The sequence below is a fragment of the Sceloporus occidentalis genome, unplaced genomic scaffold (assembly GCF_023333645.1).
Source record: "Sceloporus occidentalis isolate IW3139 unplaced genomic scaffold, rSceOcc1.0.p SCAF_1, whole genome shotgun sequence".
Taxonomy (NCBI): Eukaryota; Metazoa; Chordata; class Lepidosauria; order Squamata; family Phrynosomatidae; genus Sceloporus; species Sceloporus occidentalis.
In genome coordinates this window covers 56601393-56629227 of record NW_028316981.1, presented here as the reverse complement: position 1 = coordinate 56629227, position 27835 = coordinate 56601393, and the positions used below count along the sequence as shown (strand labels likewise).

The 27835-nt window shown below is 42.9% G+C and overlaps 1 protein-coding gene across 1 annotated transcript; it reads left to right on the top strand.

The window, feature by feature from the left end:
- On the top strand, positions 1-27657 carry SLC26A6 (solute carrier family 26 member 6). Its single transcript, XM_089513113.1, has 20 exons — positions 1-131; positions 2739-2878; positions 4735-4845; positions 5402-5577; positions 6401-6565; positions 6880-7032; positions 9072-9154; positions 9427-9574; positions 10058-10171; positions 10847-10924; positions 11737-11832; positions 15045-15151; positions 16046-16115; positions 18300-18392; positions 21638-21730; positions 22819-22905; positions 23735-23935; positions 24417-24471; positions 26251-26387; positions 27634-27657. Exons 1-20 carry the CDS (start codon positions 1-3, stop codon positions 27655-27657), a joined length of 2262 nt encoding a protein of 753 aa, XP_089369239.1.
- The last annotated feature ends 178 nt before the right edge of the window (positions 27658-27835 follow it).

The following is a 27835-nucleotide window of genomic DNA, read 5'->3' as shown; positions in this document are numbered from 1 at the left end:
ATGGAGGAAAACGAAATGCCAGGCCACACTAAGGCAGAGCAAGCTGTGCTGAGTGAGGCTGAGCTAGAGAAGATTGGCATAAGGACACAGGTTCAACCCACCTCCATTTGTGCCAAGACCCAGAAGATAAGGTATGGTGTTTCTGGAGCTCACTAGAGGGGGTTTGGAGTGTGGATACAAAAATATATGTTGTGGAGCTCACACAGTCTGGAAATGATTAACGGATGGGCCCTCAAAATGTAGGATAGTGTAAAAACTGCTAGAAATATTTTCTGATGGCCTTATGTTTGGAAACTTTATTTCTCAATGATCCCATGCTCCCACTAATTGAAAAGGTTATGGATTTAACTTCTGTGGATGAATCACCAAGAGAAGAATAGACCAATACTTACAGTGAGCTCTCTCCATTTTCAGTGTATAGTTCCTTATGTAGTCCAAACAGATAGAAAAACTGTTTTGATTGTAGGTTAGCAATTAAGATGAATACAACTGAAATACAATTTTTATATTTTTTGTAAACTATTGCTAACCATGTAATCAAGATATTATGTCTTAGTGTTTTTAAAGAGTTCCATATTTGTAAGTTCTGTATGTTGTATATTTTTTCAATTTTTTTCCTTTTTGCTTTTTCTTGTTTGATGCTTTTTTATGTTTGTAATTTATGTTGTATTTTTTGTATGTTATGTAAAAAACCTAGTAAAATTTTAAAAAAGAAAGAAAAGACACACATACACAAGAGAGATATCAGCAGACCTGGAAACTCTGAGACTTGCAACGATATAAAATAGCTTTTAAAAAACTCTTCAGCTGGGGATTTTTTGTTTGGTGGCCTGGCACAGCTTAACAAGTGAATGTGTGTTAGGGAAATGCTCCTTTTCTTTATTTATGTTTATTTAGTTATTTCCTGCCAGTCTCACAGGATGGCACTTCACAATTAATCTAGAACATTTCTTTTGATGGGGCTTGGACAGCAAGTTTCTTCTTGTCTGACTGCCATCTCTCAGTGGATGCAGCTTCGGCGCTTGAAGCTCAACATGTCTAAGACTGAGCTTCTTGTCTTTCCACCTAAACCCACCCTTCACTATTCCTTTTCTGTTTCTGTCGATGACACTTCTATTCAACCAGTTCATCAAGCCCGCAGTCTTGGCTTCATTTTTTACTCTTCTCTGTCATTTATTCCCCAGATCCAGGCCACCGCCAAGGCCTGTAGATTCTTTCTCCACAACATTGCCAAGATCTGTCCATTCCTCTCAATCTCTACTGCCAAGACTCTAGTCCATGCCCTAGTGGTTTCGCGACTAGATTATTGTAACCTCCTTCTGACAGGGCTTCCTCTTTCACACCTCCATCCTTTAGTCTCTGTCCAGTATTCAGCTGCCCGTATTGTCACATCCGCTCGCCGTTTTGACCATGTTTCACCTCTTTTATCCTCCCTTCATTGGCTCCCCTTCCCCTTCCGCATCCGGTACAAGCTTTTATTATTGACTTTCAAAGCCCTCCATGGATTGGCCCCTCCTTACTTATCTGACCTTCTTTTTCCTTACATTCCTACTCGCACCCTCCGCTCTTGTAGTCAAGGTCTCCTGTCACAGTGTAGGACTACCACTGCCCCCGAATTCGTCCCTTCTCGCTTGCTGCCCCTTACTCCTGGAACCTTCTTCCCCCACATGCACACCTCATCACTTCTCTACCCAGTTTCAAAACTGAGTTAAAGACTATAGTTTAGAGAAGCATTCCCAGAGGTGAGCCCCTCTCTGACCCAGGAAGCCTCCTTTTAACCATTAATTAAGAAGCCAAGCACTTCCTCCAGTCCATCTGCCTTGGTCCAGGCCTCGGAGGTGGAGAACTGCTGGACCTGATCCCATTCCCCACCACCACTCACTCCTCCTTTTGTGTCGTGTCTTCTTAGAGGACAGGGAACTGTCTAACTAAAAGATTGTATGTACAGCGCTGTGTAAATTTACAGCGCTTTATAAATAAAGGTTAATAATAATAATAATAATAATAATAATAATAATAGAACATGACCATATAGCCTGAATAACCCACAAAAAAGTAACCACAAAAGGTTTGGAAATGTTCTGTATGAAACCAATGCAAGAGCAGAGATGCCGATGCATTTCAGCCCTGAGAATCAGACATTGGGAATTTTACTGTTTGGGACCCCTGCTTCCAGAATTTCCCAGGGCTGTGGCCATGCTAGCGGGGGGCTTCTTTGAGCTGAAGCCTTCAGGCAGAGCTTTTCCACACTTAGATGGGAATTGAATTGCACTTTTGCAAACATGACAGGAGATTTCAGATTTGACCACATGAGTGCCCTATTCTCCCATTGCCTCACATCCCTAGGCCCCAATACAGACTGAACACCCTGAACTAGTCTTGAAACTAGTCCAGACTGACAAGAGACGTGGAGCATACCAATACAGATCTGTTCACAGATTGCAGCTGATGGTGCTGCCTCCACATCCAGATATCTTTTTCAGCATGGGTTGGAGCAGATGTAGGTGGGTACGGTTTACTCTGACTTGTTCCAGGACACAGCAGAACAGAAAAGAAACTTTATGTGGAATGGGAACAAAAAGGTTCAATTCCTCCTTAAAATTCCCAAGACATGCGCCAGGATGAAGGGAATGTTTTCTGGTTCTGCAAAATAAAAACAAGAATTACTGATAACCTTCAGCAACACTTGCCCTGTCTGGGTTCACTCTTAAAGATGCATTTCCACACTGCTTTTCCAGATGCTCGGCTTCAATTGCAAAGTCCTTGCTATTCCGGTTCCTCCCCATCCTGACCTGGCTACCACGATATCCAGTCAAAGAATGGCTGCTAGGAGACATCATCTCAGGATTCAGTGTGGGAATCATGCATCTCCCACAGGGTAAGCTATCTCAGCAACTTTCATTCATTAGGTTCCTTCATTGAGTGGGACCTTCTCAAGCACTGACAACAGAATACCTGAGGTAGAGCCTTTCTTCAGCCACTCTGGTACTGAACAGTGGCCATGCTAACTATAATAATGGGTAGCAAAAAATATCTTTCTGATACCATAATATGGTAAAGTTATTTTTAGCATATACATCTCAGGATACCTCAGTCAGTGTGGTTGATACTAATACTAGCTGGAAGATTCTGGGAACTGTATTCTAGAAGAGTACTTAACTTAGATTTGGGCTTCACATTCCCAAACATTGGCTGAACATGGGAACTAGGAAAATCACAGGAGGTTCTGTCTGGAATCCTACTGTTAGACCCAGCTAGGGTAGAGAAACTGAATGAGCAGAATGTGTGTGTGTGCGCCTTCAAGTCATCTGTTGGATTATGGTGACTCCATGCATTTCACAGAGTTTTCTTAGGCAAGGAATATTCAGCGGTGGTTTTGACAGATTCTTCCTCTGAAATATAGCCTTCAGTGTCTGGTATTCCTTTACAGTCTCCCATCCAAGTACTAGCCAGGGCTGACTCTGCCTAGCTTCCAAGATCAGACAGGATCTGGTGCCCTTAAGGTATTTAGGCAAGTCCAGCAGGAATTACCTATGGGGTAATGAAATGACATCATTAGGGTTGGTATTACCCAGTGTGGTAATTCATGGTGCCACCTCCATTGACCTTCTCCCATACCACATCATACAGAATCCTTAGTAATGTCTTTTGTATCAATGTTACTCATAAATCTTGATTTCCATATATCACTGAATGTAATGGCAATAGTTGTGCCATAAACAACTAGCAAAATTAAAATTATACCTTTATATTACAAAATCATACATACAGCCTAAATGTATTTACATGCATACATTTTCATGTGGTTGAAGTAAAAATTTGGTAAGATGTGATTAAAAAAATAATTAAAAGAATAAAAGTTGAAGGCTTTTATGGCCGGCATCCATAGTTTTTTGTGGGTTTTTCAGGCTATGTGGCCATGTTCTAGAAGAGTTTGTTCCTAACCAGCATCTATTGTACACTCTTACCCCGGGATACGAATGCGCCGGGATACGAAATTTCCGGGTTACGAAAAAAAATAAAAATAAAAAATATTTCCGGGTTACGAAGGTTATTCCGGGTTACGAATAACCTTTTGGTGCTTTTCGGCGCTATTTCGCACCAAATCGCGGCTTTTCTCCATTAGCGCCTATGGCTTTTTCGGCTTACGAAGCCTTCCGGGTTACGAAAATGGCGGCGGAACGAATTAATTTCGTAACCCGGGGGCCGAGTGTATTACTTTTCTCTGAAAATGCCAGCAACAGATGCTGGTGAAACATCATGAATAAACTCTTCGAGAACATGGCCACATAGCCCAAAAAACCTACAAAAAAACAAAAAGAATAAAAGTCATAAAAATGTAAATGAATTTTTAAAAAATTAATTTAAAAACAAACAAACCAGGGCATCTCCTTTCTCCTTTTAGTGGTGTCACCCTCCCTATTAAACTGTGAGCTCGATAAGTTACCTTTTTGGACCACAGCTCCCTAAAGTCCTCCATCTACTGGCCATGATGGCCAGGGAGGTGTGTTCTGAGAACAATCATCCAGAAAAGAAACTTTTCCAAGCATCTGGAACATGCTACTCATTATGTGAACAAGGGAGATGCTCTGTATGCTCTGTGGGTGTAAGTTTTGGAGGATGTATAAAACTACAGATACACCAGATGGAATGGCTGCATCATAACAGAATCTGTTATAGTCAAAGGGACCAAGTGGACCTGTGTGATGACATTCACCTTTATTTTTCTCCTAGGTTTGGCCTACGCGCTTCTTGCAGGGCTGCCTCCGGTCATTGGCTTGTATTCATCCTTTTATCCGGTCTTGACGTATTTCTTCTTTGGGTCATCCAAACATATTTCTGTGGGTGAGCAAAGGGATGCTAAAACAAGAGGCCTTCCTCTTTTATTGTTCCTGAACTGCTTAGGGATCATATGATTCTTAGACTCCTTAGTCCTGGGGAAAACCTTCTCATATTCATTGCATTCCCTCTTGATACACCACATATTTGTTCTCTCATGAACCAAGAGGTACAACTGTCTAAGTCTTCTTTCCCCAAATGCCTACAATGTCAGGAAGCTGAAACAATTGGTCCCCCTGGCATATTTCAGGAAGAAATAGCATTTTTTAGGCTATAGTTCCCAGAATCCCAAGCCAGCATAGCTATGGGGGTCTGAGAGTTGTAATCCAAAAATTTAACTTTTGCAGGTTCTAGTCATGAGCTTGATCCTTAGGAATAGAGTTAGAAGGGTCCCTAGAAGTCATCAGGTCCAACCCCCTACAATCCTTTACAAGTTCGCAAACTGCAACCCTTACTATTCACATCTGCCATTCTGAACAGACAAGAAAAGCCAGTTGCACCCTGTGAGAAAGAAAAGTGACTTGGCCCCTTGGCTCAAGCCTCTTTCTCCTTCCTATCACAGGCCCCTTTGCAGTCATCTCTGTGATGATTGGGAGCATGACGGACTCACTGGAACCAAGTGGGAAGTATATGGATCCGGTCAATGGTACAAATTATACCATTCTCAATGAAACCAGGAGAGATGCTGCCAGAGTGGAGCTGGTGGCTGCAGTCACCTTCTTAGTGGGCATATTTCAGGTGAGTGAAAGATCCAGAACTCTGCCAGGAGGAGGAAGGTGTATTCCTTCAGGAGAAATGGGAACAACAGCCAAATTGTGTAGATGGAGAACATTGGTTTCTCCCCCTTGGTGGCAAGAATGAAAAAGCTGCCTCTTTAATTTCTTTCAGAACATTCTAACAAGCCTGTGTACCCATTTGTTATTTGGTCCAGTGGCCTCTGGAAAGCTTTTTAAAGTGCTTCATTTAAAGAGTTTGGGAATACTACTTTTTTTGGACAACAGCTTTCAGAATATTCCAGCCAGCATTGCCACTGCCATACATTTTCAAAGGCGATATCACACCTCTCTCCCCACCCTAACCTTTCCAAGATGGTAAAAAGTCTAGAAATGAAGTATTGTGAGAAACTTCGTAGGGAAGTGGGTATGTTTAGCTTGGAGAAGACTGATATCTGATTAAATACCTGAAAGGATGTCACATAAAAGATGGGGTGCACTTGTTTTCTGCTGCTCCAAACATTAAAACGCAAACCAGGGATCCAAATTATAAGAGAAAAGATTCCATTTAACATTAGGAAGAATATCCCAAGTGCAAGATCTGCTTGACAGTGGAATAGACTTCCTTAAGTCTGGTTTTTTTCATAGAGCAGAATGAATGAACAGAGCACGCGTTCTGTCCTCTGTCTTTTATCTCTAAGTTCTAGTAACCCTCATGCCAAACATCCTTGCAGTGTGTCTGGGCATCCTCTGCAATCCAGCGATATGGCACGGACAATCCTGGGAAGGGAACTCTTTGATATAATCTCTAGCTGAAGATAGTGTCTTCTTGACTGGTCTCTATCTAGATCGGCCTTGGCCTGTTGCAGTTTGGCTTTTTGGCCACCTACCTTTCAGAGCCCTTGGTGCGGGCCTACACTACAGCTGCTGCTATCCAGGTGCTGATCTCTCAGCTGAAGTACATTGTTGGAGTGGATGTGGAAGAGTATGCAGGGCCCTTGGCCTTGGTCTATGTAAGTACAGTTAGACATGAGGAAGGCATGAATGGGTGGCTTTGTGACACTTTCATTGCTTACCTGAGGGCCCAACTAGGTGTGGTTGATTCCATGGGAACACTTTTTAAAATATAAATGCAGCTGTTTATGCATGTAGAGGGAAAGAATATACAGAAGTGAAGCAGCAAGGGCAGAGAGGGAATGCCTGACCTTTTCCTTCACCCAATGAGTTTTCCTGGAAAGAGGGGAGATGTCTTTCTCCATGGAGATAGGGAGAGAATCAGTTCTGTTTCTTCAACATGCTGCTATTACCTTCTCTGCTTTCTCTACAGACCTTTCTGGAACTTTGCTCAAAATTGCCAAAGACCAATGTGGGTACCTTGATCACCTCTCTGGTTGCCATGACTTCCATTGTTATTGTGAAGATGATCAACGACAAGCTGGGCAAAAGGCTTCCAATCCCTCTTCCCATTGAGCTTCTCACGGTAATTTCTTGTATTTGCTTTGAGGAGTGCTACTTTGCCTGTCTATAAAACCAGTGAGGCAGCGTGAAGATCATGCAAGTCCAAGGAAGACAATAACACAATAGCCATTGAATAAATGGGTGGTGTATGATGAAGACAGTAACATCAAAAAGAAAAACAATTATTTTTATTTTTTAAAAGAAAAAAATGTTTTTGAAAGCTGTATTCTAGAAAGGATCACTAAGAATATTATTTTTTCCTACTGCTTATCTAAACCTGAACAACCAAAGGACCAAATGTACCTCTTCTGGGAGGCTGCTCTAGCTTTCGATTGCCACGGCCCCCAAAAACTCTTGTCTAAAATGCCCACTTGCCCATGTATTCAGTGACAGAAAGATCCAAAGAATTAACTTTTTTGTCAGCCAAAGGTCACTTTTCTGGCTTTTTGGAATGAATGGATGAATGAATGAATTATTATTATTATTATTATTATTATTATTATTATTATTAACCTTTATTTATGAAGCGCTGTAAATTTACACAGCGCTGTACATGCAATCTTTTTAGTTAGAATGAATAAATAAATAAATAATAGAAGCAGGATAAATCAGTCTTCTTCACTATGCCAGAGTTGGTAACTTATGTCCATGGCCACATGAGTCTGTACATTCATTTTTTTTGTAGGCCCTTCTGTGCAGGCCAAGTTTGGGTAGTATGACGGCAATAAAAAAAAGCTGGGAGCCTACCTTTTGTTTTAGAGCAGAATTGTGGCCCCAGACACTATCCAGATGTAGATTTTTGCATTAAAACAAAGGACATGCGCCTGACCTTTTTTGCGACTCCAGTGGGGGACATAGTAGTAGGGGCAGGTGTCACCTCCAGTTTGTTGGGGATACAATGTGCCCTCCAGCCCTGGAAAGCTGACTAACTCTACAGTAAGCCCTTCTGACTCTAGATGCAGCAGTTTCATGTTGGTATAGTGAAGCCAGCTCAGTAGCTTTTTACCTCAGGTTTCTCATTAGACTTCTGGCATTAAAAAAAATTCTAACTGTGATGACTCCACCTAAAGGACTGTGTTGGTTCCACCCCCTTCTACAGAGCCAAATATAATACCCAGTCCATTTAGAACCATTGATGTTTTCCATCAGTGTTAGATGATAGAAGTTGAATTTTCTTCAGGCTTTTCCTTATTGGGAACTTACTGGGAACTGAGGCCCTGTACAGATCAGCCTGAAAGGCCAGCCTGGGGGCAGAGTCGGGGTTTTGCTTCCAGATGATGCACACCCTGACTCTGCCCCCAGGGCGCCATGGTGCCATGGGCCACTCCACACAGCGTGCGGCATCATGGCACTTCTCTGGCACTCTGTCCATATGACGCACCACTGAAGGAGTGCCATATAGCCGCGCTGCCATGGCTATGGTGCAAAAAGGAGCCACTTTTTGCGCCCTCAAAAGGCCAGATTGGGGCCATGGAATGCAGTTGCCATGGCCCCAATCCAGCTAGGAAAGGGGCAGTGTCCCACTGCCCCTTCAGGGCAATCTGTTGAGCCCCTTACTTACTTATAGTAAAATCCTTACTGGGAATTTACTGGGGATGTGGTGGCCTAGTGGTTAAGATGAGTTCGAAAGCATACAAAAGCAAGTAGATAAACAGGTACCACTTTGGTGGGAAGATAACAGTGTTCTGTGCAGTCATGCTGGCCACATGACCACCGGACTTGTCTTCAAACAACGCTGGCTCTTTGCCTTAGTAATGGCAATGAATACTTCTCCCTACAGTTGGCTACAACTTGACTTTCAAGTCAAGGGGAAACCTTTACCTTTACCTTTTTTCCTCCTTCATGAATTCAGAAGGCTTACAACACTGATCCTCCTGCCTGAGAGACTATCATCCCCAACACCTACAGTGCCATTCCTTAACTTCTGAGGGGTGTTCCTATTCCTTTTCACTTTTCCTTCTCTACAGTGGCTTTACAAAACAAAGGAACAGATTTTTTAATGGTTTATTTATATTTTTAACTAAGAGAGATGTTTTGTCTCACCTTGCCACCTCTTTTCAGATTGTTGTCTCCACAGGGATCTCCTATGGTGCCAAACTGAATGAACGATTCCATGTTAGTGTTGTGGGTGACATCCCTAGTGGGTGAGTGCTTCCCATAAGACCATGTTAGAGATGTCATCTGCCAAATTAATTCATTTCAAGGCATACCAGAACCTCTTTACCCTTGCTTCAACCTAAGGAAACAAAATGAAGCTTTCTTGCCTGCTATTCCCATCCTCCCCCACCCCCAAGGTGGGGAAGAATAGCCCAGGGGGGAAATACTGTTCCTCATGAATGTTGCCCCATGGGGCCTTCACACCAGGCATTTCTCATTGCATTTCTTTTTCTTTCTTTCTTTTCTTTTTGTGTGGTAGGTTGATCCCCCCTAAAGCCCCTAACATCATCTACTTTGGGCAGGTGGTAGGAAATGCTTTTGCCATTGCTGTGGTTAGTTACGTCATTTGTATCTCTCTTGGCAAGATCTTTGCACTTAAGCATGGTTACAAAGTGGACAGCAACCAGGTAAGTGGCAGTCTCATATTCTTGTTGCTACTGAACTTCTTCTGGTTTCTCTACCATCTTTTCTTCTCCTACTATTTAAAGAAGCTCCTGTGACTCATTTGGGTGTTTCCAGATGAATGGTTCCTAGTTCTACTGAACAAAATATATTGTTCCATTGTTATGTCTTTTCTTCCACAAAGACTTTTTTAAGGAAAGGTGGGGGGGGGGGGGGAACCAAGAAGTACTGAAGGGGAAAAAAAAGGAGTGCTACTAGCAGTAGGCAAATTGTTTGGATACCTGGTAATTTTTTATGAAAGCAACAGGGCAAGGAAACCTTTACCTAGGAGTACCATTATTTCCAGTCTCTGTTTCTTAAAAGAGAAGGTAGCAGTTACAATCAATAAACTACCAAAGCAGCCTTCATTCAAACATACCATTATTTTACTGGTTGAGCTTACATGTTAGAAAGATTCTTAGCCTTTGTCTGCTATATGTCTCTTGCAGGAGCTGATAGCCTTGGGGCTCAGTAATTTCATGGGTGGTTTTTTCCAGTGTTACAGCATCAGCTGCTCCATGTCTCGCTCCCTAGTGCAGGAGAACACAGGGGGGCACAGTCAGGTAAGTCCTACATTTTGACTTTCCTAAGAGGAGCAAGTGTCAGACCTGATGTTGATGTTGAAAAGATGTTGCAAATTTAGTTGCAAAATATCTAGTAAAACTTGAGAAAAAGGATGGGTGAAGGGAGACATGGGACACTTACTGTAAAATCCAAGTGGGCCACAGGTTTTTCAGATTTGTAGTGACCTTAGACTTATCTACTCTATTCCTATGGACACTAAGGGAAATTGCAATAAATTTCGCTTAAGCAGCTCACTGTTCTAGCCTGGCATTTCAAACATTCCTTATTTTGCCTAATGCAGACCTTCAGGCGTCAAAAGATTTAAAAAAGGCCCTGGAGATGTCTCTCTGACCTGCCCAGTTATCTATCTCAAAAACAGTCTTTTGCCCTTATTTCATGTATAAATCCTCTAACTATTAACATATTGGTTATGTTTCTATTCAGTTAATTTTAGTCTTCCATGTCCTCCGCAATGGGAATTGTAGTCCATTACATTTGAAGGACAGCAGACTGAGGAAGGCTTGTTTAGGGTTCTTCATAACCAACCAATGAAATGTCCTTGTGGTTTTATGGTTGCCCCAGACAGAGCAGGGGGGGGGGGGGAAAGAGAGGGATTGTGTGTTTTCCTCCCCTGCCTCTTCCAATCAGCCATGTCTCTATTTTCTGTTCTGCAGGTAGCTGCCTTGGTGTCCTCTCTCGTTATCTTAGTTACCATCCTGAAGATTAGTGAGCTATTCCGAGAACTGCCAAAAGTATGTTCAAAATCTTTCCATTTCAATTTTAGGCTGCCGTCTTAAACACTCGTTCTTGATAATAAGTGCTATAGAACTCAGTGGGGAGTCAATGTCTGAATAAACCTGCACAGAATTGCACAAAAGGTCTTAATTATTATTTTCTGGGACCTGTAAATATGTTGCTGTTATTTCTGTGTGCTTTCAAGTTAACTCTGACCTATCGTAGCATTTTCTTGGCCAGGTTTGTTCAAAGGAGGGTTGTCAATGTATTTCTCTGAGGCTAAAATATTGTGACATGTCAAATGTGATCCAGTGGTATCTCTGTGACTGGATGGGAATTCAAACCCTGGTCTCTCAGAGTCCTAGTCCAACACTCAAACAGCTCTGCCACATTGGTTCATATCTATCTCACCATTGGTTGGCAAGTGTGTGGGACTAGGGGGACACATTAACACAGAGACCGTGGGACCTTGGACGTCTGAACCCCACCTCCGTGTATACACAAGAGAAAATAATCAAAAATGTTTTGGTCCAAAATTCCCTCTAGGGTGCCTGGGAGGCATTTCTGCCCTGTTTCGTCGTCCCCTGGGCCATTTTAGGCCCAGGAAAGGCTTTTTGAGCAACAGGAAGTGACCGTTACTAAAAGTCACTTCTTGTGCACTTTCTGCTTTAGAAAAAGGCCTCTTCTGAGCCTAAAATGGCTTCAGGTAGCCAAAGAGCCACACTCTCATTACCACCAGGTTTAGATTAATCTCTTCAGGGTTGCTATGATACCTAGAACTGACTGTTCTCTAAACCTTTATGTTTTAACTTTACATTTTCTTTTTCAGGCCATCTTAGCTGCCATTATTCTTGTCAACCTGAAGGGCATGTTCAAACAGTTTAAAGACATCCGTACACTTTGGAGATCCAACTTTATTGACCTGGTAAGGAAGAGAATCAGACCCCTTCTGATCTTGGAAGCTAAGCAGGGTCAGCATTCATTCATACCTGGATTGGAGACCATCCATGAATACTAGATGCTGTAGACTATATTTCAGAGGAAGGAACTAGCAAAACCACCCCTGAACATTTTGTTGTTGTGTGCCTTCACGTTGTTGCTGACTTAAGGTGACCCTAAGGCAATCATGGGGATTTCTTGGCAAGTTTCTTGAGAGGGGGTTTGCCATTGCCATCCTCTGTAGCTGAGAGAGTATGACCTGCCCAAGGCCAGCCTGTGGATTTCCATGCCCAAGCTGGGATTCAAACCTTGGTCTTCCAGTGTTCCAATCCAATGCTCAAACCACTACGACATGGTAGAGCTCCTCCGAGTATTCCTTGCTTAAAAAACCCTACAATATTATGGAGTTGCTCTAAATATACAGGCAATGTGAAGGCATATGTGTGCATGCATGCATGCACACACGGAAGAGAAGAAGACTTGAGCCAAAGGTAATTTAACAGCAAAATTTAAAACATCAGAAGAGCTGGCAGACCCATTAAAAAAAACAGGAGAGAAGAAAAACAACTACCCAAAGGGAAGGTATGTTTACCATACATCAAAGGAGTCACAGACAGGTTTGGGAAACTGATGAGGAAACACAACCTCCAAATGATCTACAGACCAACCAAGAAAATCCAGCAAATGCTGTGCTCAACAAAGAACAGAAAAGACCCTCTCACGGCTGCTGTCATTTACCTCATACTGTGCAGCTGTGGACAAGTCTACATAAGGACCACCAAATGCAGTGTTCAAATGCAAATCAAGGAACATGAGAGACACTGCAGACTGGGCCAGCCAGAAAAATCAGCAGTAGCAGAACACATTATAAACCAACCTGGGCATAAAATGCTATTTGAAAATACTTAAATTCTGTACCATGCCAACAACTATCAGGTCAGAATGCACAGGGAAGCCATTGAAATCCACAAACACCTAGACAACATCAACAGGAAAGAAGAAACCCTGAAAGTAAACAAAGGCTCGTTACAAACGGGTGTAAAGTACGTCCTGGGGACGTACTAGGGTTAGGGTAAGTGCGTGTCTTACGCACGCACCTAACCCTAGTACATCCCCAGGACGTACAAAATGGTGGCGCCCATTCCACACGGGGGCCGCCATTATGACGTCATGAACGCGCCGCCTCCAAACAACGTGGCACGGACGTGACGTCTTTGCGCCACGTGAGGGCACATAGAGCGCCCTTTCCACGGCACACGAAGGAGCTCCGAAACGGAGCTCCTTCCATGGTTTGCATCGCTGGCGCAGCCTTTAGACAGCTGCACCAGCAACGCAAAGGAGAAAGGGGCCGAGCGGCCCCTTTCTCCTCCTCCCCGCCACCGTCGGGTGTCTTTGGGGCTTGAAGCCCCAAGGACACCCCTTTACAGGCCGTGGGGAAGCGGCCTTTTGCCGTTTCCCCGCAGCCTGGAAAGCGGCGGATCGGGGCCTCGGAGGCTGCCGTTGTGGCAGCTTAGGCCCTGATCCGGTGGGGAAAGGGCCGGATACAGGCCACCCCAAACGGGTGGTCTGTAACCCGCCAAAGTTTGGCTACCAGTCCTGAAAAACACAAAAATCAAGACTCAGCACATGGAAATGAACATCACCCAGAGTCAGGCGGTTTCCAAGCAGACAATGGATCACTAATTAAATAGACACGAATCCTCCTCACTTAGCCTCCCATCCTGAGGCCTGGCCATTCACCAACAGACCAACACAGAGATTAACATGTGAATCACTTCATCTCAGCCAAAGGTAACCCAGCATGTATACCCCACACTCCTCCATGCCACCATTCTCTGAAGATGCCAGCCACAGATGCAGACGAATCGTCAGGTTGAAATTCTTCTAGAACACGGCCATATACCTCAAAAAACACAAAAAACTAAAAGTTAATTACACCGTCCCCCTTCATCTTCTCCAGACATTTTCAAATTTTTATGAATGGGAAGATATTTTTTTAATGGAGGTGCATTCAAATATATCATTCCTGTATTTCTAATTGTTAAACAGGTTGTTCTTATAACAATATTTTCAAAGCATCTACTGTGTGTCTGCTTTTGTTGTTTTGCTGTGTCATTTGTCTGCTGCCTGGGAAAACTAGGCCTTTTCCTCCATATTGTAAAGACTGTAGCAAGAGTAGTGGCTAAAGTCATGACTTCAGCCATTTATTTATTTGTTAAGTAAGTTTATATCCTACCTTTTTGCCAGTGAACTCAAGTTGGTTTATGTGGCTGTATTCCTTCTACATTATCTCCTCCTACATTATCTGAGGAGGTCTGTCTGAGAGATGTCACTAGTCTGAGATAAGTCAGCCTGAGATAGTGACACATTGAGTCAAGGTCACTCAGAGTTTCACAGCTCAGTGTGGATTTGAACATGGATCTCCTAAGTCCCTGTCAGACACACTAACTACTGATTTCACTGGCTGGGCTCCAACCTGGTCCTCTCCAGATATGTTGAACTACATCATCCTATTAGTTTGGGAAAGGAATCCTTGCAGTTGTAGTCTAACTCATTGAAGTTTGGAAGTGGGCAATTTATACCACTTTCATTTACCTGGAGCAGCAGGTAAATATAACACCAGAATAACAAAACCAGACAACAAGCAGGTGTTTTTAAAATTTGTAGACTGCGTTTACTGCTGGATTTGTTTTATTCTGTGGTTTTCATGATGATAGTAGTAGTAGTAGGTTTATTTATCTTTTACATTGATCATATTATGTTCTTTTGACCATTGGGTCAACATGGTCCATTAAATGTATTATGTTTTATGTTCTGTTATGTAGATTTACCTACATAAGCCACCTTGTGTTATTTCCATAAAGAGGCAGGATAAAATTAACAAACATAATAATAATGCCCACTAAGAGCATCCAGGACTCCAGTATCTGCTGTAAGTTGTGCTGTGTAAACTGTCCCAGCCATTCCCATTCCTTGCACTCTGGATAATTTCACAGGGATGGTTAGTAGGACCAAGTCTGCTGTGTAGGCCAAGGGCCTCTTGTTCCAGGGCAGACAAATTATTTAAGAGAAGCACAGACTTGCTCCAGTAATTCAGTTTAACCTTATTTCTAAATTATGGACTTTCCTGGAATTTGGTGGCAACACCATTTATGCCTTCTCTCTTGCTGTTTTCACCTGCCTCACCCTCATCACCAGCTGATCTGGCTTGTGACCTTTGTAGCTACCATTTTGCTGAACCTTGACATGGGACTTGGTGTGGCTGTGGTCTTTTCCCTTCTCACTGTTATCTTCCGGACCCAGATGTGAGTATTGCTTTGGCTGGAGAGGGGAGAAAAGGTTAACGGGGGAGGGGGTGCTTTTTGCAGGGTAAGATTATGCAAGAGAACAGGAGATAGAAGCATGCTTCCAGCAGAGCAGACTGTTAAGGTGACATCTTGATGTGGCCAGTTATTTGAAGTGACAGAGCCAAACTACAGACAGGTGTTAAGCAGGAACCAAATACCCTGTAATAATGGTCAATTGTTCAGTAATCAAGCTCCAGCATTTGGCTATATGAAATTGGCAATTTCTTCTCTGTGAAAAACATGCTAAAATCATGTGTAATTGTTGTCATGAAGTCCTAAAGATGGAAGGTGGGAGATTCAAGACAGATGGAAGCATTTCTTCACCCAGGGCATGCAAAACTGTGAAAGCAGGGATGTAGCCCGGGGGGGGGGGGGTTCTTGGGGTCCGGACCCCCTTTTCCATTAGAAAAATGAATGGTGCGTGCTGCTGTGCCGCCACTCCCAAGCCCCATTATAATGGTGGCACTTAGTCTGGACCCCCCCCTTCCTAAAATCCTGGCTACGTCCCTGGTGAAAGCCACTGTCCCAAGATATTATGATGGCTAATACGCTGGATGGTTTTAAAAGAGGACTGGATAAATTCATAGAGGATAGGGCCATCGATGCCTACAAGTCAGGAAGGCTATGTAGCACCTCTTTGTCAGAAGAAGTATGCCTCTAGCAGTTGTAAAAATCAGGAGGTAAGTATATTTGCACTCAGATACTGCTTTTTGAGTTTCCTATAGTCATTTGGTTGGCCACTGTGTGACCAAACTGCTGGACTAGGTAGGCCTTTGGTATTATGTACTGACTTCCTAATATGGCTGACTGGAGCTTTTTCTAACCTTTTTCTCTTTTGCCAACTTCTCTAAGGCCCCATTATTCTATTTTGGGACAAGTGTCCAAGACAGGAATTTACAAAGATGTAGCTGAGTATCAGAAGGTAAGCGTTTTGTGGAAATAATTGAAGGAGATGGCTATAATGGTGGTTGCATAGTAAATGGTCTAAGGTGCTTTGCAAAATGAAATGCTGCGTCTCATTTAGGACCAAAACCAATGTGATCAGAGACAGCTAGGGGGACATAGCTAAAGGAGACAACCCCAACAGTTTGCTTGTTTGCTTATGTCGATATCCCACTTTTCTCCCAGGGTTGGTATGTAAATTCATTATCCTTCTCAAGTACTTTCTTTCAACTCTCACTGGGAACAAGCTACATTTAAAATAATAATGATTCTGTATTCCATCAAATACTGTCTCAAATCCAGATTCCAGTCATACAAAAATGACTGCCAATCTCTTTCCGAGCCTTGCTTTTAATTCAAAGTGCTGGTTTTGACCTACAAAGTCCTATATGGCTATTTGAATGACTGTATCTCCCTTTATGAACCCACCAGAAAACTTAGATCATCCAGAGACGCCCTCCTCTCTGTCGCACCAACCTCTCAGGCACGTTTGGTGGGAACAAGAGAGAGGGCTTTCTCATGGCTCCCAGGTTCTAGAACTCCTTCCCTAGAAAGGGTAGGCCGGCTCCATCTCTGCTTTCCTTTCAGTGGCAGATAAAAACACTTTTATGCCACCAGGCTTTCTCACATTTTGACATGGCTGTGGTATAAAGTTGTATAAGAGTACATAAAGCCCTACATGGCTTGGGTCCGAGTTACTTGAGGGACCGCATCTCCCCACACAATCCACCCCACACACTCAGAACATCTGGGAAGAATCTGTTGGAGATTCCATCTTCCAAATATGTCTCCACATCCCAGACGTCCTTTTCAGTGGCGGCCCCGCGGATTTGGAACAGTCTTCCCAAGGAGCTCCGTCTCATGACCCCCCTAGAAATATTTAAAAAGAGGCTTAAAACCTTTCTTTTTTGCCAAGCCTCCCCCCGCCCGAGGAATGAAGTTGAGTGCTCTTGATGCCATCGATTCTCTGCCTTACCTTATGAATGATTGTATTTTATAATTGTATTACTTGTTTTTATATTTTTATGAGATGTTTTTAATAGTTTTATAGGCCTGTTACAGACTGCCAAAATAAAGCTGCTTCAGGTCTCTTTGGAGCTATGCTGTTTAAATGATGCATGGGTCCTATGAGTCCGGAGGTCGCACCAAAGCCACACTCCATTTCTAAGCACTGGAGCGCAGCTTTGGTGCAACTTCCAGATTCTTAGGATGCATGCAGCATTTAAACAGCATACCTCCAAAGAGATCTGAAGCAGCTTTATTTTGGCAGTCTGTAGCAGGCCATAGTCTGTAAACCATTTTGATCTAGGGAAAAACGGTATACAAATAAAATTTATTATTATTATTATTATTATTATTATTATTATAAAGAGTTTTAAATTTTTTATTTTAATATGTAATGTTTTTAACCTTTAAAAATTGTTTAATTGGTTTTTTTAAAAAAAAAAACTTTGTATTTTTAATTCTTTGTAATGTTTTAACTTGGACTGATTTAAATTTTGTTAGCCGCCTTGAGTCCCTATACTGGGAGGAAGGTGGGAAATAAATAAACAAACAAATAAATAAATAAATAAATAAAACAAATGTGTACCCTGGATAAGAGTTATAGTCAATACATGTGTATGTGTGCCTACCCAAGAACTGACGTCTCCTGGTTCAAGGATATGGTAGAGGACCTTCTCAGCTATTGCACATGACTTGTGGAATGACCTCCCCTTGGAGGCCCAATTGGCACCAACAATGGATTCGTGTATATGCCAGATGAAAGCTTGGTTGTTCACCAAAGACTTTGGGCCTCACTGATTTATCCCAAATACTAATGCACGTGGTTTTAATCTGTTTCATTCTGTTTAATACATTTTTAGCTTATTTAAATTATTTTTATTGTTTTAAATTGTTTTAAAGTGCTTTATTTTTATGCTGCCTTGTAATATTTTGTTAAAAGGTAGGGTAGAAATATTTTAATCATCAACATCACAATCATCATCATCATCATCATCATCATCATCATCATCACCTTTGTGTCCTGCCATTCCTTTGCAAAGATTATGGTATCAAACCTGAGGTCATCTAATTCTATTCTTATAGTTCTGCTTCCAGAAGTTTTTAGACTGTGTACTTAACTATACCACATTCACTCCTCCTTTTCATTTCTATTTTCCAGGCTGATGAGATCCCGGGTGTGAAGATTTTTCGCTCTTCTGCTACTGTCTATTTTGCAAATGCTGCATTGTATGAAGAGGCCCTAAAGAAAAAGGTATGGGATTAGAAGGGTGTCTGATTTCTAGTGGCATGGTTTCCGTATCAATGTACAAGCCATAAGATAGTTGTCAGCTGAACTTCACTTAATATAATAATAATAATAAAAGTTTATTTATATTTCCCGCCTCTCCCTACGGATCGAAGTGGGCTTACAATTAGGGTTGCCATAAGTCTGGACCTCCAAACCGGGACAAATGTAGGACAAATGTAGGACAAAATTTTCAAATGGAGGGCACATTTTTTAAAAATGGAGGACACAAGGAAAAAATTTATGCTTTTAAAAAAATGTTAATATAAATACATGTTTCTTAGGCATGATCAAAATGGAGGACATTTGGGCATTATTCCTAGACAGATGACAGAAATCTACTTGCCCTTTCTGGCCACCACCACCACCACCACCCCCATTCCAAACAGCACATTTGGGCATTGAACATGGCTTTACTTAACATGGCCTCTTGCATATTTCAGAGGCTTATTCCATAACCAAACTCTTTGGGTTTCACACTGAATATGTCAAGGTGATTTAACAAGAAGTGGGTTTGCCCTCGGATTCAACTGTACTTCTCAGAAGTGTGTACTTGGTCAAGGGACTTTGGTTTTTTTTCACTGTGCATGAGTTTGTAAAAATCAGAGCAACTTTCATTGGTTGTGCCTCAGAAGCTGGCTCATATCATCATCATCACTATTCTCTTCCTCCTCCTCCTCTTCTTCTTCCTTGTCCTTCCTCCCTCCTTCCTCCCTTCCTCCCCTTTCCTCCTTCCTCCTTCTTTCCTCCCTCCTTCCTTCCTCCCTCCTCCTCCTCCCTTCCTTCTTCCCTCCCTTCCTCCCCTTTCCTCCTTCCTCCTTCTTTCCTCCTCCCTTCCTTCTTCCCTCCTTCCTCCCTTCATCCTTCTTTCCTTCCTCCTTCTTTCCTCCCTCCTCCCTCCTCCTCCTCCCTCCTTCCTCCCTCCTCCTCCTCTACCTCCCAGCCCAGGCCCAAGCGGAGGAGGAGGTGGATGGCTGCCTTGGCGCACTCTCCCCCCGCCCGCGCACCAAGGCAGGAAGCAAGCAGCCACCCACCTCCACTTCAGCCTCCTCCTCTGCCTCCGCCTCCCGGGCCCAAGGAAGTGCCCAGCACGGAGGCGCGCCAGGCGGAGGAGGCGGTGGGTGGCTGCCTGCCAGTGCCTGCTGCCTTGGTGCGCGCAAGCGCGCACACAGGGAACACCAAGCCAGGCAGGCACCTCTGCCTCCTCCTCCGCTTGGCGCAGCCTGCAACGGAGGAGGAGGAGGAGGAGGAGGTGCGCCTCCTGCGCACGCCCGTGCCACCCTCCCCCGCACCGCCTCCTCCTTCGCCTCCTCCTTTGCTTCCTCCACGCGGCCGCACGGCGTGGAATGGAGGAGGAGGAGGAAGAGGTGGGTGGTGCAGCCACGCGGGGAGGCAGGGGACGGTGGGTTGGCGCTGCGCTGGCCCCAAACCGGGGACTGGGAGCCAAACCGGACCGGGACCGGGAGGGGCCCCCAAAAGCGGGTTTGTCACGGGGGCCGCCGGGTTATGGCATCCCTACTTACAATAATAAAAATGGAATCAGTACACTAACACCATTGATTAACTTATATTTATTTATTACATTTATATCCTGTCTTGCCTCCAAGGCAAGTATACATGGTTGTCCTTCTCTCCTCATAACAGCCCTGTGAGATAGGTCATGCTGAGGATGACTGATGGCCCAAGATCAACCAGGGAATTTCATGACTTGCTAGGGCCTAAAACCTTGATTTCATATCCCAAGTTGCAGTCCATCAGCTGAATCACTGCACCACACTCACCCTCATTATCAGTGTAATCAAGTGAATGCAGCAAAACTAGCCATTTCACTATTTCATAGAATCATAGGCTCGAAACAGACTGGCCGAAAGTGCCGTGTCGGCACCAAAATTAGGATTCTAGCGCGCATGGTAAACACACGCTCTGGAACCCTAATACGTACGGATGGCACCATCTTTATGTGGCGCCGTCCATACGTGGCGTGCATGCATAACACAAGTGTGGCGTCCCGTCCACACCACCAGGTTCCATGCTTGCGTCTTGGACACATCACAGTGTACCAATGGTGCACTGGCAACGTCATCCTGGTGCGCCAAAAAGAAACCATTTTTTCCGGGTTCTTTTTTTTATGTGGAGGGACGCCGCACAGTTTGGATGCTGCGGCGTCCCTCTGGATGGAAACTGGGCACCTCCATCCCATCCCTTTGGGGCGGTCTGGATTTCCCCATAGAATCATGGAGCTGGAAAAGACCTCAAGAGTCATCAAGTCCAACTCCCTACTGTGCAGGATTAGCAATAGCAATAGCAAGTACTGTACATTTCTTATCAGTGCACTTAAGCCCTCCCTAAGCAATTTACAATTTGTAAGCTAATTGCCCCCAACAAGCTGGGTATTCATTTTAGTGACCTTGGAAGGATGCAAGCCTGAGTCGAGCCTGAGCCCTGGCTGGTATTGAACTCTCAGCCTTATGGTTTTGTGAGTGAGTGGTTGCAGTACAGTCATTTAATTGCAATAGCAATAGCAAGTACATTTCTTATCAGTGCATTTAAGCACTCCCTAAGTGGTTTACAAATTGTAAGCTAATTGCCCTCAACAATCTGGGTACTCATTTTAGCAACGTCAGAAAGATGCAAGCCTGAGTCAAGCTTGCGTCCCCTGGCTGGAATTGAACTCACAACCTTATGGTTTGTAAGTGAATGGCTGCATTTAACCACTGCACCACCAGGGCTCTTTCTTCAAATCAATAGGATCAATCACCTGGGAAATCAACACTTACGTAGGATTCAGTGGATCTGCTCTGGTTGTGACTAACAAATGTTAGCTTCTGGGTCTTTAGCTACTACTCTATTTGTGGTAACTTCCCATATTTTCTTTGAATGACATGTCTTTCAAAAAGTAAGCAGGGTTAATCATTTTCCTTTCAGCATGTGGGAGAAGGCTCACAGAATAAGAGAAATCCCCATACCAGGGATGAAGAATGTGTAGCTCTCCTGATTTGATTGGACTGCAGCAACCAGCATCTCTCACCATTAGCTATGCTGGCTATAGAAGTTGCAACATCTGAAGGACTACACATTCCCTAACCAGTCCATAGACCATGGCCCTTGATGCCATTGGTATCATATAGGAAGAGTCCATGGGAAGTAAGCAAATAAGACATGTAATTATAGATTATAGCTACTAGTGCATTGAGTATCTGTCTCTTTTTCAGTGTGGCTTTGATGTAGAGCACCTCATTAAAAAGAAAAAGAAAGCCTTGAAGAAGAAACAAAACAGAGACAAGAAAGAAGAGAAGAAAATGAAGGTGTGCCTTTCAGTCTAACAGCTTGTCTTCTAAATTGCAAATACTGTACATGTCTTTCCTGCGAGGTTTCCTGTGAATGATCAATCTGTAAACAATCAAAGAGAGAAGAAGAAAATGGTTTTGGGCCAGTCTTCCCCAGCTTCCTGTCATAAAGACATATTGCACTGCAATCACCATTATCTCCAACGAGCATAGCCAGTAACCCACATGTGGAGGGCACTAATTTGGAGGAAGCTTCTTTACATCAAGATGAGGGTCATGTGGGCTTCCAAATGTGGTTGAAATGGAACTTCCATTCTCTGTGAACATTTGCTGTTCTGGGTAGGCTTGATGCAAATGTCCATTTCAACAATGTCTGTAGGGTCACATGTTCCACACTATGATTTGGCCATGATCATATCATCATAAATGGATCTTCGGAAGTTGATATGCAGCTATCAGTTTTGTTTAACAGAGCGTGGAAGGCCTATATCCTAATTTTATATGTGAAAAATTGAAAACCTTTTTTCACATGGTGTGGAAGAAAATTATTTATCTTTTTTTTCTGAACAAGGTACAGGATTTGAAGTCATCTGTAGAAGCTAGAGTTGGAAGCAAACATCTGCTTTTCTTCTCCTTTTTACTCTTCATCCCAAAAGTCTTACCTGAATTTCAGTGGTGTTTTTGGGGGGTGAGAGGGTGACACCTAGACAGGCCTCCCATCCCCATCCCTCCTTGCCGTGGCTCGGTTTTCCTCAGGAGAACTGAGCTGCGGCAAGGAGCTGGGCCGAGTGTGTTCACGCCCCCACACCTCCTTGCCATGTCTCGGTTCTCCCCTGAGGAAAACCAAGCTGTGGCAAGAAGGGGCGGGGGGGGGCATATGCACACTTGGCCTAGCAGAGCCTGCCCCCCATCTCCTTGTGGAACCCCCCCGCCCCTTCCAGTTCTGAAGCCTTGCCCCTGCCCCGCCCAATAGTCCCCCCCCCCCCCCTGCATTAGGTGACACCATAGTTCAGGGTGCCACTGCTGAAGTTCTGAAAATGTCACAAGGAAAAATAGTTGTTGTGAGTCTCCTGTGAGTTATATCCTACTCTTGTTGTTTTCAACAGAAAATTGCTTCTGCGATCAAAAAGACACACGATTCTGGTACCAACAACCTTGCATTCATAGATATAGATGTGGAGGCAAAGTCACAGGTATTTATCAAGCTGGACTTTTTTAAAAGTTGTTAGCATATTTACCATGACCACATTCCAGTGAAACTAAACACACAAACACACATTCATTATATATATATTAGGAAACACTGTTTAGATTTTCTGTCTCAGGCATTCAACTGTAGCAAGTTGTTTCTGAGTGGAGTTACCTAAGACTGTCTATGCTAGTGAAGAGACAGAGACACACATTTATACCAGACATGGCAAAAGGAGAAGGATGCACAGCCTACCTGAACCTTCCTTTTCCCTCTTGTCATCATTTTGTTTGAAATAGGTTCTATGCATTTTCTCTCACCGAGGAGTTTAGTGTGCTCCTATTGTGGAGACACCTTGCACATTGCCCCAACATGCAAATACATGACTCCTCTGAGTTTCAAAATACTGCTGTCGCTTTGGATTAGCTGACTTCCTGTTTGCGGCTTTGAATTTCTACAGATGGGAAGCCAGGAAGGACAAAATGGCATGTGCACCTGTGGCAGTGCAAAGGGGAGCATGCAGGAGCGCACAGCCATTAAAAACAATGGGGCTCCAATATTTGCAGTTTTTCTGATTCACGGGGGGAGGGGTCTGGAACAAATCCCCATGAATTGGAAGGGATGACTGTACAATTTTATGGGCTGCTCCAGTCTATGACATGAGAGCTTAATATATTAATCAGCTAACAAGAGAAAGAAAGATTTCAAAAGAAGCTGCATCCTACATGCATTATCTGAAACGCTGTGTGCCAATCCTGAAACAACTTTCAAATCCTTATGACCAATAAATCGTTACATTTCCAAACCTGACTTTGTTCATTTGTTTATCACAGGAACCTGGGGATGACACAACAATGAATGAGCCTAATGGAAGTGTGAAGGACTGGAAATCTCAAAACCACAACCAGCAAGAGTCTTGTTACAAGTCTGGATTGAAGGCCCTAGGACTGGAAAAACCTCCAGTTCACTCCATTATATTGGATTTCAGTCCTGTTAACTTTGTGGACACTGTCTGCATCAAGACCCTAAAAAATGTAAGGACACAAAAAACTATTCAATAATTTCCCCCACTTGCAGTCAAATCTGCCTTACAAGACAAAAAATTGGGAAGGAGAGAACTTTCAGAAGCCCAGAGCTGTTTTATTGGCAGCCAAATGTCTTTTGAGCCAAACAGGATATAACATTAAGATATTTAAAAATACAAATAAGATCAAATGAGTTGTGGGCATTTTTAGCTCTTGGTAATAGCTGTCTTGCCATTATGAATCTTCCTCCTCATGGATCCAGAATGGTCAGACTAAGATATTTATTTCCCCAGCTTTCCTTACTACTGTTACTGTACATTGTCAATTGGTTATTGCTACTCAAGGATAAACAGGAACAGAAAGATCACTGACAGCATGAGTTTTATGTAAAAGCTTCACTCTGCTATGCTAGTCTTGATAAAATAGGCAAAAGCATTCTGTAAATGTCCACAAAGCTATTATTTACCATTATGTTTCCTGATCTTGGCAGATATTTAGAGATTTCCAGGAGATTGAAGTGGATGTATTTCTCGTCGGATGCAATGGTAAGGAAGCTTATGATGAATATGGTCAGCCAAACTGAAGCGATCAAGCATGAACCTCAGAGACTGTGTGCCTTTAATTAGTGATTTGTCTTTTCTCGGCATTAGCCACCCAGTTCTTCTTGTTCATTAAGGTACTTTTGTCATAGTTCTTTTTCCACTCCTCAGAACTTGGTTTAAAATGTACTACTGAGGGCACTAGAGGCTAGTAAGTTGAATGGAAACAAGTATAAAGCCCACTTGTTCACGTGAAAGCTCAAAACTTGGAAAGTCAGTTTCCTAGACTAAAATCTCACAAATCCCCAGTTGGCTATTTTTCCAAGCTTTGTGAAAGCTGTATGAAGTGTAAACCTATATCTTATTATTGCTAAGCTGAGGCTTATTTAAGAGTTACACTTTATTGTGGTAGACTAACATGAGTACAAAGGCCAGGGCAAGGTCCACAGGTTGTGCTTCTTCACTCCCAGACCATCTCTCCTTTATTGAGGGTCACAATCTAACAAAGGCCATCACAATTTCCAGTCACAATGTGTAGTAGGTCACATGTTCTACTCATGTTCAGGTAACAAGAAGTCTATTATGGATCTCTCTAGTCAGCACAAAGAGATTGTGTTTCTGAGGGCCATATTACATGTGACATAGGAAATCTGTGATTTGGATGTCCCGACTGTTTTTTGTTGTTGATGCACTAATTAACAGCCCAATATGGATATTTTGAAGTTCATGGGAGAAATCCTCTGGGGAGTGTTTATCTCTTTCCTCCATCTAAATCTCTTTCTCAGAAAATGCTATCAGATTAGCATGGGTAAACTCCTTATGGAATTAACAGCAACTGGGGGTGATTTAAATCAAGGCAAGAGCTAAGGTAGAGTAGTGCTTTGAGAATTGGACTACAACTCTGGAAACCAGGTTTTGAATCCCCACTTGGCCTTGGAAACCCACTGGCTGAACTCAGGCAAACCACACTCTTTCAGCCTCAGAAGGAGGCATAGGCAAATCCCCTCTGAACAAATCTTGATAGGGGCACCTTAAGGTCATCATAAATCCTAAATGACTTGAAGGCATACAACAAAAACAAGAGTTAAATTAAGGGTTTATCATCCTTTCCCAGAATGTCAGATCCCAACCTTCAAAGCAGATGCATGGGACTGTTTATCTGTAAAGGAGCAAGGGGAGAGGGGAGATTCTCATTGCAGCTTTCCTACATTGTAATTAGTGTGGCTCTAAAGCTGGGTTGGCTAACTTGTTGCGTTTCTGTGTTGTTGGATTGCAGCTTCCATCAGCTTTAGCCAGCATAGCCAGTCATGAAGGCTGATGGGAGTTTCAGTCTACCAACTTCTAGAGTGTCATATAGTACATTGGCCATCCATGTCATAAATGACATAGAAGAGGATCTGCAGTGAGCTATTTATATTATTTACTTCAGGGATAGATAAGTGTGGCTCTCCAGATGATGGACTGCAATTCCTGGGAACCCTAATCAACATTAGGGGATCATGGGATTTGTAATATCTGGAGGATCACAATTGTTCACCTCTGATATAAGCCCTATCTTCCTGCCAGGTGATTCAAGGCCCACAGCTGGGAGACAGACCTTGATCTGATTCAGCAAGGATATTCCTATACTCTTGGCTCAGGGAAAATATACTGGTAGTCAAAAGATGGATTTGAGTTTTCAATTCAAATTTGCTAGCAGAGTGTGGATATGGAATGGTCATGCTAGTTTAGAACTTAATATGGCACTCTTGTGTGGCTGCTGTTCCTTATTTCTTTTCTGTGTAGCTTCTGTCATTTCGCAGCTGGAAAGAGGCAACTTCTTCAGCCAAACTATCACCAAGCACCACCTTTTTACATCACTGCATGATGCTGTTACTTATGTCACCAGGAACCAGGGAGAGGGATCACCACCAACCGACAGAGTAAGGAATCAGTCTTTTGGCTTCATGCCTTGATAATCATGTTTCTAGATATATCATTGGGCTCATGCATATATGTATGCGGTTCTTGTTGCTACTTATACAACACATATGCCCTCTGAATCCATAGGCTTGGACTATTGGTCTTCGAGTACCATTTGCTATTCCCTGCAATGATGTACCGTATCTTGTGTATCCATCCATCTCACAATTCAATGTATAGTATTTAACTTTCACATTCAGATAGAGCTAATGTTCAACCTGTGCAGACCTGGAAGTCCACAGTTCAAATACTGTCTCTTCCATGAACTCACTTTAAAAATTAATAACTTTCTGGACTCAAACCCTGCCCTGTATCTGCTGTATGGGGCTAAATATTTAATTTTGTAAGCCTTATGCATTGTAAAGACTGCTATAACAATATCTTTTTAGTCCTGCCACCCACCAGCATACTGGAACTTTTATATTTACAGAGCAGGACACAGTGTCTTGATGTTGAGCTTGTGTCTATTGAAGCAAGTAAATATTCTGATCATTACATTAAAATAAATTTCCCTTTTTTGTTTCTGGAACTCCACTCAGAGGTAGATTAGAAGAAAAATCCTAACTTGTTTTTGAAAATTTCCTGCAGCTGTATTTCGTAAGTGTGAGTGTGCTGGCAGGCATTATGGAGATATGTGGCTACCTTTTCCAAGGAAAGGACAAGAAATAACCCTTGTGAGGAAGAAGCAATATGGAAAATGAGGAAGAATAAAGAACTGCAGTCTGTGTGTCAACAAGTAGTTACTGAGAAAGACAAGAGCATAGGAAGATTCTTGGGTCTATTTGAATATCTTTCTGTGTATAAACCACATTGGTTCAGGTTGATGCTCAGCTTCCAACACTGCAACTGTGGACAAAACAGTAAACACGGAGGAGATTGACCTACAGACAAAGAATTCTGTAGAGAGAAGGAGGCTGCTTTCTGTAACATTTGTATGTTGTACTTTGGATCATTCATGGTGCTACTATTATTATTATTATTATTATTATTATTATTATTATTTCTTATATACCGCCTTTCTCCCAATACAGGGACTAAAGGTGGTGATCTGATTAAGAGGTAGAATTTTTTGGTAAACAGGTTTAAAGAATCACTGTCTGGGTTGGTACCTTGGGTAGCGAACAAGAAATCCAAGAAATATGCTGAGTCAATCTGAGCTGCTCTCAAAAGACACCAGTGCTAATATCTGTTTCTTCTCTTTCATAGGTTAACCCCAGCACAAAAATGTAATCATTGGAATTGTCTGAACCTTCATTTCTCAAAGAAGAGCAGGAAACATCCGCACATATTTAAAAGAGTAAAAGAATTACCTTTTGTCATTGTTGGTACAAATAAATGATGCAGGATTCCCTACCATTGTGAATCCACTGAAGAAAGGAATACCTAAAAGCCTAAGATGGCGCTTCCT

Bases quoted from the DNA above. Each gene is read 5' to 3' on its own strand.
- SLC26A6 (XM_089513113.1), top strand. From the start codon at position 1: ATGGAGGAAAACGAAATGCCAGGCCACACTAAGGCAGAGCAAGCTGTG. The intron at 9,155-9,426 runs GTGAGTGCTTCC...TTTGTGTGGTAG, and splicing joins GTGGGTGACATCCCTAGTGG to GTTGATCCCCCCTAAAGCCC. The intron at 18,393-21,637 runs GTATGGGATTAG...TCTCTTTTTCAG, and splicing joins AAGAGGCCCTAAAGAAAAAG to TGTGGCTTTGATGTAGAGCA.